Source organism: Argopecten irradians, chromosome 13 (genome assembly GCF_041381155.1).
Source record: "Argopecten irradians isolate NY chromosome 13, Ai_NY, whole genome shotgun sequence".
In the NCBI taxonomy this organism is placed as follows: domain Eukaryota; kingdom Metazoa; phylum Mollusca; class Bivalvia; order Pectinida; family Pectinidae; genus Argopecten; species Argopecten irradians.
This window is the reverse complement of record NC_091146.1, coordinates 13593956-13605465: the sequence shown is the minus strand read 5'-3', so window position 1 is coordinate 13605465 and position 11510 is coordinate 13593956. Positions and strand designations below refer to the sequence as shown.

Genomic DNA, 11510 nt, shown 5'->3' with positions numbered 1-11510 from the left:
TACCCCCCAAAATCACAAAAACACGGCAATGGGAGCGAAAATGAAATTCGCTTTAAATCAGTTTTCTCGTGTAATTTTCATTTCAGTATATTGTGTGACGTCCCCTAGCTTCAATAAGACTTCGACATCGCCGATAAGTCCAGTTTCCGGTTTTGCTGGATGGATGCCCGTTCCTCTAGCAGGGCTGTTCCATGTTTTTGCAGTGACCTTTGATGGTAAACGCGGGAAGAAATGGATTACTGTAACATGTCCTACACGTGCTCTATGGGATTTAGATCCGGGGAACGAGCAGGCCAGTCCGTGCGTTTGATAGTTTCCCTCTGAAGCTCGTCGTCAGAGGTTTAGTAACGCTACGTCACTACGAAATGACTTCATAAACGCCATTGGAACTCGAATATCTACGCAATCTGTACATACTTATGCAGACTGAGGTTCTGTAGACCTGCAGAGAGGATTCCCTTGACTAGTAGGCATGCTCAGGCTACACTTACATGGGCCCACGATCATGCGAGATGGACTATCAGAGACTGGAGCCCTGTTCTGTTCACAGACAAGTCCAGATTCTGTCTCGACTTCACAGACAGGCGTGCTAGAATGTTGAGACTACCAAATGAACGATTATCACAGCCAACGTCTCCGAAAAATTACAAAATTACGAGAAAATTGTTTTAATGAATTTCATTTACGTTCCCATTGCCGTGTTTTTGTGATTTTAGATGGTAGCTCTGTTTCGCAAGTAATGTATCGAGCACACGTGAAAATTCCATAGTTTTTCTGTTGGAGCCTGTGTTTAGACATCTTAAAGACATCATTAAATCATTTTATGAATATTGTACAATTACATGAATTTGATATACTGAAAAATAAAAGTGATCCTTAGCAAATTTTGAGTAGTATATATGCTCTCGCTTATTATCGGATCAGTACAATGTAACATAGACTAGAAGAAGCAGAAACGTGCTCAGCACTGAAAACATTTTTGTTAGTTTTTCATTCACCATTACCATCGTTTGTGTCGCCAAACAGAATTTTGTCATGTCGATCACTTGCTATTATTTGCTAGCAAAGTTTATCTGATTTATCTGATTATTTCGATTTGTTTTTATTGGAGACTGATTAGTACTTGACTATATTGAATATTTGAGTCCATTTTCCCTATTTAGCTTATGATGCCGACCCGGTACCCTACAGTTGTAGATGGGCTATGGGGAAGATGCAACACCTGCTATTCCCGGACGGTGACACGTGTGAGGCCCAGGCAGTACAGCAGTTACATACGACCCGTCAACTTCTCAAGCTGTAAGTACAATACTAGTCGTTAATCATACCACCCGGGCACCACACGTGGTAATACATCTTACGATATACATTGTATGAATACTCCGACATTTGTTCTGATATTGTATTGGTATACTGGAGTTTGTTTGAATGACGAATTAAAGTGGATAAATACTGTTTCGTGATCGGACCAGGCGTCGTGTGAGATAAACTTTGGCCACGACATATATCTCCATCACAAAAAAATAGATCAAAGTTAATCCGTAATAAACAACTATAGATACCCCTCACATTTTGCAATGAAACAGCATATCTTTGTGCGTATTGATATTTCGTATTTGCATGTTATAGAACTAGTTACCTTTGCGGGTAGGTATTGATCGTGACATTGTGTGTTCCGCACAATATAATGACGTCACGGTATATACCTATCATCAAGGGATGTAACTCTGTAATACGTAAATAGCAAACTGATAATTGACAATGAATATTTGTTTTTTTTTATTTCAGGGACGATTTTCCGTCTTTATCAGCCCTGATAAATGACCCGGTTATCAGGGATACATGGCACCAGTTCTTCCCCCATTGTTATGAGAACGAGTGTATGGAACACTGTGACGACCCTAAGGTTACGTACTACCGGACGGCGGACGGATCGTGTAATAACGAGAACAAACGCGCGTGGGGGAAATCCTTCACTCCACAACAGCGTATGCTGGAACCGGACTACGGAGACCTATACAGTAAGTCAGAGTAACCCAATGACGTGTTAGTGACGTCACACTTACGTGTTTGTATCATCGCTAGGGTTGTATGTGACGTCACACTGACGTGTTTGTATCATCGCTAGAGCTGTATGTGACGTCACACTGACCTGTATGTATCACTCATAAGAGTTGTGTGTGACGTCACACTTACGTGTTTGTATCATCGCTAGGGTTGTATGTGACGTCACACTGACGTGTTTGTATCATCGCTAGAGCTGTATGTGACGTCACACTGACTAATAAAGATCGTTCAGTATGTTAATCTTTACTATTATAAAAAACGGTTGACAATTATAATATCTACAATGCATATGATTTAGTCGAATAAAGTAAAACAAGCAATTAATACAATTTTAGATTTTTGACATTTTATTTATTATTATTATTATTATTATTTTGATAAGCAATAATATAAAATTGATTAATAAAACACTGTTTGTATAAACGCAATGCGTACCGTACCATTACACCGGCAAAAATTCTGTGTATGATTTTCACATGAACAAATCACATGAAGTTCACTTAAATCTCACATGGAATTCTTTAAATATTCAATGAAATTTACAGGAACATTTTCACTTGAATGAAATTTTTCGTTAATTTCTCATGTTAAATGCTAAAATTCACACGAAAAGAACTGGTTAACGTAAACTCCATTGCCTGTGAAGTTTATGTATGGTGAATTTCACTTTTTCACGTGAGCTTTTTTATAATTAATGTGAGGTTAACTTGTAACATTTCCTGCCACAAAAAAGGTATTTGTCACTTATATCGGATCAATGTCAACTTCGCTAACCAAGGGTACAGTAGTCTGCAATACCGAACCTTTGGCAGATGTCGTGTCAAAATTGGAATTCCCCCGGTCAAATTCAGATTGGATGCGGCTAGGTTCAGGCGACCAATGAAAACGCAGTTTTTATTTGTCATCAAAACTGAATCCAAGTGATAGAAGTGACCTACATTTGTAAAGTGAAGCGTACAATGACTATCAACAACAGCTCCTATCGGAGTAATGAATACGTACTATTTAGTCAAGTTTAAAAAAATTAAACCAGTTAAATGAAGTACGTGGATACGTTGCTCTTCAATCAGATTGGGAAAGTTAATACGTGCATGTTCTCTATTTTTCAAAGTTAAACAAATGATGCTAAGATAAACTGCGATCTCCTGACAAAATTGGACACTGATGGATGAAACACAAAAAACGGTATTCGAACTGACAAACAAATGACTCATAAACTTGTTTATCTTTGGTATTTTGAATCTGTCGCAAACAAATCGTGCATTTTAAAGGGCGCTGCCATTTTTCCATCCATACAATAATGATACGAGAGTTTTCATTGGTTGCTTATTACGTAAATGGAAGGGGCACAACTGAGGTATTCCAGTAGGTGGCTCTGTGCGGAAATATAACTTTTGAAGTGACATCTACCAAGTATTCGGTATCGTAAACTACTGTACCCTTGGCTAGCGAAGTTGGATCAATGTATACTTTTTGAGAATTTATTAACTTAGAACTTCTGGTTATCTTGAGTGTATCAGTGGTTTTATTTTATTATTTTTTATTTGGTATTTGTTTGTTTGCTTGTTTGTTTGTTTGTTTGTTTGTTTGTTTTTGTTTTGTTTTTTTTTCTAGTAAGTAAAATATATCTGTTGCATTTGTTAAGTTCCAATTAGAACAAACTCAAGTCAACACGTTTCTCTTCACAATATTTGTTATCCATATCCCATATGTTAGACATCGGAGACCCGAGAGAGTACAGCATTGTACAGGATGGTACGGGGCAGTACTACACACTCCCACCGGCCCGGTCTGTGTCTTTAGGGGTATTAGGGGGGTCGGACCACTACAACGACGACCTCAGCCACAAATTCACTGTAGAGTTCATGGCCTGGGGACAGTTCCTGGATCACGATATGGTACTCACCCCTACATCAAAGGGTAAGTAAGGACAGGTCCCTCTGAGTGTGAAATATTAATTATTATCAATATTTAGGGGAACAAACATTTAAAGAATGTCTTCGTTAGTAGCAAAATTATATTCTTTATGGAAAAATCGTTTTGTCGTTTGAGCGTGTGCTCTTTATTAGTATGCCTAGACACATATGAAACAGTAATCAAAAAAATAGTGTGGTATGCATATGTTGTCAAAAGGTTGCGTGCCTGTCAGTCCTGAAATGTCGAATTCGGAAGATTAAATTTACCCCGAAAATAATGTCGTTTAGCAAAATGCACTATCAAGGGTAGTAGTTTTATATAATGGCGAAGTTTTAAAACAAATCTAATTTTGAAGAAATAAGAAATAAATTCTATACAATATAGCGACCTCAGAACAAATTAAAATTTATAACGAAATGATAACCATTACTTGACAATAGCTCTATATAATATTACTAATAAGCATTTAGAATACTTAGTCATCAGTCATACCTCTATCTGGACTTGTTCAGCAAAGCGTATGGTTGATAATTCCCTTTCTTCATATTACAGAGTAACCTCCCTTGCGGGTATATTTCAATTGTGACGTCATTATTTTATGAGCAAACTTTACGTCATTGAAGTTCCGCTCGCAAGCACATGAAGTTATAATATAAAATAAAAATACATACCTGCAAGGACAGATAACTCTGAAATATACAAATAGAGAATTTAAACATTGGCATTGTTTTTGTATTGTTGCCAAGGACAGATAACCATGAAATATACAAATACAGAATTTAAACATTGGCTTTTCTTTTTTTGTATAGTAGCCAAGGACAGATAACTTTGAAATATGCAAATACAGAGTTTGGCCTTTTCCTTTGGTTTTTGTATGGTAGCAAAGGTTGTTTTGAAAGTAGTACATGTAACGTGTTAACGACAACGTTGTTTTCTTTTATTCTATCTTTACAATACTTGACTACTTGCATAGCGAAATCATTAATTCCCAGGTACCTTAAGATGCGTTATTAACGCTTTTTAATGTACCATAATTACATAATTGTATTAATCTCTGTTTCCCAGGAGCTGACGAAGCCAACATCAACTGCTGCCATATGGTAAATGGAGCCTATCCAATAAGGTAAGGTCAGCATTGGTGTCTGGACTTTGTTTAACATGTCTATCAGTCAGCTGTTCAAATGGTGATGAGACTTGTTACAGTTTACTGACCGCATTTAAAATACAATAACGTCTAACATACACAACATGATATATTTATAAATCTAATAAATACATATCTTATTACGTTGTTGCCAATCTTACAAACGATATAATCAAGAATTCTGCAGCAAATCCAAATTGAATTTTTCACTATTCATATGATTGGTCTAATCGCCTTTTAAACAACCGTACACTTACTATTCTTTTTTTTATTTTGATGTTGTCTTTATTCCTTCTCTCGAATGTTTCGCCTGTCTTAATGTATTGATAAAAGTCTCGCTCTTCCTCTCGAAGTCAATTATTTTTTTCGATGCCCGACTTCAATATTTTAATGTTCTATTATGAAATATAAGTTATATCCTGACGTAATGTTCAAATTAATGAAACCCACAGGGCATATGACGTCAATGTTTCACAGTTGTAGTAGGGCATGAAAGGAAAATTTCATTATTTACGAATGTCAATAGATATCAAATATAGCTCACTTACTTCGCCTTTTAAACATTAATCTTTACCAATTTGTTGTTGTTGTCTTTATTCCTCCTCTCAAATGTTTTGCCTTTTAAAATCAAATAATAAAAGTTTCGTTCTTCTTTTCGAAATCAATTTCATGTACATTATCCGATGCCCCCATATCCATATTTTATTGTCTTATTATGAATATAAGTAATGTTCAAATTAATGAAACCCACGGGGCATATGACGTCAATGTTTCATATTTGTAGCAAGGAATGGAGGGAACATTTTATTATTTACAAATTGCCGTCGTCAATAGATATTAGATATAGCTCACTTACATAGAGGGTGTGTCTTGTTGACAAACATACGTTATATTTCATCGGAAAAAAGTTTCCACCTCATGTGACTAGCTATAACTTGTATACATCATGAAACAAGTACTTTTCTCTTCATTACATTTTTACGGCTCTATTCTATGTCTAAACTAGACAAACTGATACAAGTACATACATATATGGCAATCAGCCGTGATTGTTGCTTACTTATAAATAAACGAATCCTAACATATGATAATATAATGCAACGAATGCATGATCCGACGATTAAAAGTGATAACAAATTATAGTAGTATGAACTAAAACAAAGAACGCGGCCAATATCAGAGAGCCAGAATTCACATAGAATGAAGTATATGTTAATATAGATGGTAACTGACGATATTTACCATTGTACAGGGATGAAGTACATGTTAATATAGATGGTTACTGACGATATTTACCATTGTACATACAGGGACGAATGTTTCAACATGGTGATACCGGCGGGTGACCATCGTTTCCAGTCCCCGTGTATGAACTTTGTCAGGAGTTCACCGGCGGTTAGGGCGGACGGCTACTGTCTTCCGAGTAAGTCTTCATGCTATATATAATATTTAGTTACTGGTTTGTCATCTACAGGATCCGGCCTATCACTAAGCTATATGTTTCTGATCGCGGTCAGTATTATGTCTTATGGGACTATGTCCTTAGTTATTTATTTAATTTCTGGTTTATATCAATATTTTCTTGAGGAAGGTCAACACACCTTGAGGAAGGTCAACACACTCCATTACACCAAAAGGACGTCTAGTGACCAGTCTTCAACGCCAACGGACACAACTACATCCCAATGGTTAAAAGACAATCCAACTTCGAAATTACTTTGAATTTGTATTCATTTTATAAATAACTACCAAATACTCCTTCCGCTGTTATGAATAGTCAATGGGTTTGTGTCTCATCTCGTGATATAAAATACATACATATGTACTATACAATATTAGACAAAAATATGTCTGCTTATGGTAACCCGACCTATCTTATTTTTTTACACCCGACCCTAATTTTTCCACTTTCCTACGAAAATAGAATTAAGAAGTCGGGATTTCGATCTCAAACTCCGGTTCCGGCCCTCATTTTATGGTAAAAGACATTAAAAAAAAAAGAAAAAAAATCCTCCCGACCGACCGATCCTATGTTTTTGCCAATGTAACCCTAAATAGACATGTTTTAGCCTTATGAGAAACACACGCATCTTACATTCGGATGTTATCAGATACCTGTATTTAGAATATGTTTTTCACAAGGTTGGCGAGAACAACTGAATCAGGTCACGTCGTTTATAGACGGGTCGAATGTGTATGGATCTACAGACAGTAAGCAGTATGAACTGAGGGATTACGGCAGTCAATCACGTAGGTATATCACAAGGTCGAATGTGTATGGATCTACATACAGTAAGCAGTATGAACTGAGGGATTACGGCAGTCATCACGTAAGTATATCACAAGGTCAAATGTGGATGAATCTACATACAGTAAGCAGTATGAACTGAGGGATTACGGCAGTCATCACGTAAGTATATCACAAGGTCGAATGTGGATGAATCTACATACAGTAAGCAGTATGAACTGAGGGATTACGGCAGTCATCACGTAAGTATATCACAAGGTCGAATGTGTATGGATCTACATACAGTAAGCAGTATGAACTGAGGGATTACGGCAGTCTATCACGTAAGTATATCACAAGGTCGAATGTGTATGGATCTACATACAGTAAGCATTATGAACTGAGGGATTACGGCAGTCAATCACGTAAGTGTATCACAAGAAGGAGAACGATAGACAAATACAGGTTAGTACACACCCACGAAACAAACAAATTTAAATGTCAAAAATGATCAATGGTTTTACAATATAGAAAAAATAAAAACAACATGATGGATGTGTTGGTTTCGATTTCTAATTTTAAAAAAATATGAAGTGTTCGAATCTAAAATACGTCTGAATAATGTCTTAGACAATATATCTCAACCGATTAGCGTCATACTTCGCTTGACTATAATGCATTGTGCAAAGCATTGCGTAGATTTTGTCCCTTGGAGATAGGTATCCTTTTGTGACATCATTATTTTGTGAGTGAAATTGTTCAATCAAACCATATTACAAATTTCATATTTCACGGTTTTCCATTGATATTTAAATGATTAAGTAAGAAATGAACACGATACTTTTGTTTACATTCAGATCTTCTGAAAGTCCATGGCCACAACTTCCCACCAGCTGACGATGACAGCGCATGCATCTTAACCCCGCAACACGAGGACATGTTTTGTCTGAAAGCGGGTTTGTATGGTCATTCATCTCTACACTTCCAAATGACACACAAGTTTCTGTTTTTTTCTCTTTTTTTAAGATCTTAAGGGAGGTGTTACTACAAAAATTAACACTGGTATCAGTTAACCATCCATATGCATATTGCTTATAAATATCTTATACCCATTTACGATTAATTAAAGGCTGTGTCGCTGCAACCAGACAAATATATAAAATAACAAATTATGTCCTCTGCAATTATCCGAGAAGAAATCTTACACATTTCTTTATTCATAGTTGAATTTTGTAATTACTATAGATATTTCACAACGGGGTTCATTCACATGAAATCGACAACAAGTTTTGAGTTGGTGATTTTTACCAATGGTTAATGTAGTCCCCGTTCCGTCCTTATGAAATATCATTTGATAGAATTTTGATAATTCTAATAAAAGTAAATCAGTTGTTTACATCGGAAAATACAAACAAAAAGAGCAAGTTAGATTGACTTCATATTTATAACTTTGGACTTTTACCGTCCACATGAAGACTTAAACTAGCTTTCGTTTGCGTGTAATTTAAGTACAAATCAACAAAATAACCCTTGAATTATAAGATACTAACCATGTATTATCTATATGTATCGTAATACACGGTACAAATACATGTTTTAATATGTTACAAGCCATATGTTTTGTTTATATTTGTCGGACCAGGCGATGAACGTGTAAATGAAGTGACGAGCCTGGCATTCCAGCACATACTGTTTGTCCGTCTACACAACAGAGTCGCCAACAAACTGAAGTACTGCTGGAGACGTCATAACTATTACTATGACTCAGAACAGGCCAGGAACGAACGCTTCTTCCAGGAGGCCCGGGAGATCATCATCGCCATCATACAGAAGGTAACGTACAACGAATGGCTGCCGAAAGTGATCGGGATGACATTGATGGAGAAGTTCAAGCTCCGTTTGGACTATGATGAGGATAACTACTACGAGCCCACCGTGAACCCGACCATATTTAATGTGTTTGCGGCTGCTGCCTTCCGGTTTGGCCATTCTCTCATTCCACGGTTCCAATCGTACAACGTCAAGGACCCAGACACTCCGTATTACTACGCGTACAAGGACCAAACATTCACCACACACGATCTTAAGGATGTGTTCTTCAAGCCCAACCTTCTACAACAGGACGCCACGGGCTATCTGGACGAGTTCAGTAACTGGTTAATATATGACAGGAGTAAAATGGCCGATAGGTGCGTAACATTTGATCGTACTTGTACAATCAGGTTAATTAAGAATAATATGTGTTTACATTTTAACATCTTGTCGTTTGAATTTAGCAAGGGCCCAGTTTCACGAACATTTCCTAAAAGAAAATCATGAACTTAAGTTCCCGTTTGAAAAAAAAAAAAAAAAAAAAAGAAACCCTGAAATTATAGGAAAACTGTTATGTGTTAGGGAACTTGCCTTACCAAAGTGATTTTTACAAAATCTCTGTAGTATATACCACTTAGGCGATAAAGTGTATGTATCTGTGTAACAGTTCCTGTGACACCAAAGAAAATTTTCATGATTGTTTATATAATTGATTCGATTTTAGAAAGTTCACGGACATGATCACGGATCATCTGTTTGAGGACATCGATGGTGAAGCTGCTGATCTCCCTGCCAGGAACATTCAGAGGGGGCGCGATCACGGGATTAAAGGTTACACCAAGTGGCGACATCTGGCGGGACTTCCGGATATATACAACTGGGCGGATCTGGAGGATGGCTACACCCACACACTGGAGAACATAAACAAACTTAAACTTACATACAAGTAAGTAATGTCAGCGCCCATGAATGGATACCTTGTCAAATATTGCCATTTTGTATACTTGCTATAAACTCTTACTTTTTAAAACAAATACTTGGAACTGGTACTTTTCCGTGTAAAACTAAATACAATATAAATATATCTATATATAGAACGTAAATAAATGTGAAAGTCAATTCTTGTATACATTAAAACACTATTTAAAAATGAAACAATTAAAACAAACAGCAAGATGATTATCTGCGCTGTACTCGCATTTGCAATGAAATCTGTGAATTTTGATCACCAGCAAAATATTTAGTTCTATATTTCATTACTTCTGAACAATAATTAACAAAAAAGAATCAACTAAACACCAAATCTTACCTCAGCAAATATTCATCCCACCTTTTTTGAAGTATATTATATCGTGGCTGATATCGGCCATGTCGCACAATGCGACAAATATTACGCGGCCGCTCGACAACATTATGCGACAGCTCCATAAGAAATTCTTTCGCATTGGCGAGTTCATTTTGTCGCACTGTCACTTGGCACATTTACAATGCGACAGTACCGACATTAACCACCATAAATTTACAAAACTTGTAGATGAGGCGATTTTTACTCTACATGTAACTTTGATTTGTGTTACATTATTTACACTGTACAGGAGCGTCCATGATATTGATCTGTACGCCGGGGGGATGACAGAGAAGCATGTGAGTGGAGGAGTTGTCGGCCCTACCTTCGCACACATCATCGCCAAACAGTTCCACGTCCTCAAACATGGGGACAGTTTCTGGTTTGAGAGGAGGAAACATTCAGGTTACACCTCTCATCTCACTGAAGGTAAACATTCAGTCATATCTCCCATCTCACTGAAGATAAACATTCAGGTTATTCCTCCCATCACACTGAAGGTAAACATTCAGATCATATCACTTATCTCACAGAAGGTAAACATTCAGGTCATTCCTCTCATCTCACAGAAGGTAAACATTCAGGTCATACCTCACATCTCACAGAAGGTAAAAATTCAGGTTATACCTCCCATCTCACTGGAGGTTATCAATAAGGTCATACCTCTTATCTCACAGAAGGTATAAATTCAGGTCATTCCTCTCATCTCACAGAAGGTAAACATTCAGGTCATACCTCACATCTCACAGAAGGTAAACATTCAGGTTATATCTCTCATCTCGCTGAAGGTAAACATTTAGGTCATATCTCTCATCTCACTGAAGGTAAACATTCAGGTCATGCCTCCCATCTCACTGGAGGTTATCAATCAGGTCATACCTCTTATCTCACAGAAGGTAAACATTCAGGTCATTCCTCTCATCTCACAGAAGGTAAACATTCAGGTCATATCTCATATCTCACAGAGAAGGTAAACATTCAGGTCATACCTCTCATCT

At 36.9% G+C, this 11510-nt stretch overlaps 1 protein-coding gene across 1 annotated transcript; it reads left to right on the top strand.

Moving 5' to 3' along the window:
- Nucleotides 1-3333: 3333 nt before the first annotated feature.
- Nucleotides 3334-11198, top strand: LOC138305612 (myeloperoxidase-like). Its single transcript, XM_069245912.1, has 8 exons — nt 3334-3987; nt 5050-5107; nt 6439-6551; nt 7271-7378; nt 8213-8311; nt 8998-9655; nt 9892-10113; nt 10763-11198. Exons 1-8 carry the CDS (start codon nt 3777-3779, stop codon nt 11196-11198), a joined length of 1905 nt encoding a protein of 634 aa, XP_069102013.1. The 5' UTR covers nt 3334-3776.
- Nucleotides 11199-11510: the final 312 nt, after the last annotated feature.

Coding starts and splice junctions, on each gene's coding strand:
- LOC138305612 (XM_069245912.1), top strand. CDS start 3,777: ATGTTAGACATCGGAGACCCGAGAGAGTACAGCATTGTACAGGATGGT. Junction 5,108..6,438: donor AATGGAGCCTATCCAATAAG/GTAAGGTCAGCA, acceptor TTGTACATACAG/GGACGAATGTTTCAACATGG. Junction 10,114..10,762: donor AAACTTAAACTTACATACAA/GTAAGTAATGTC, acceptor TACACTGTACAG/GAGCGTCCATGATATTGATC.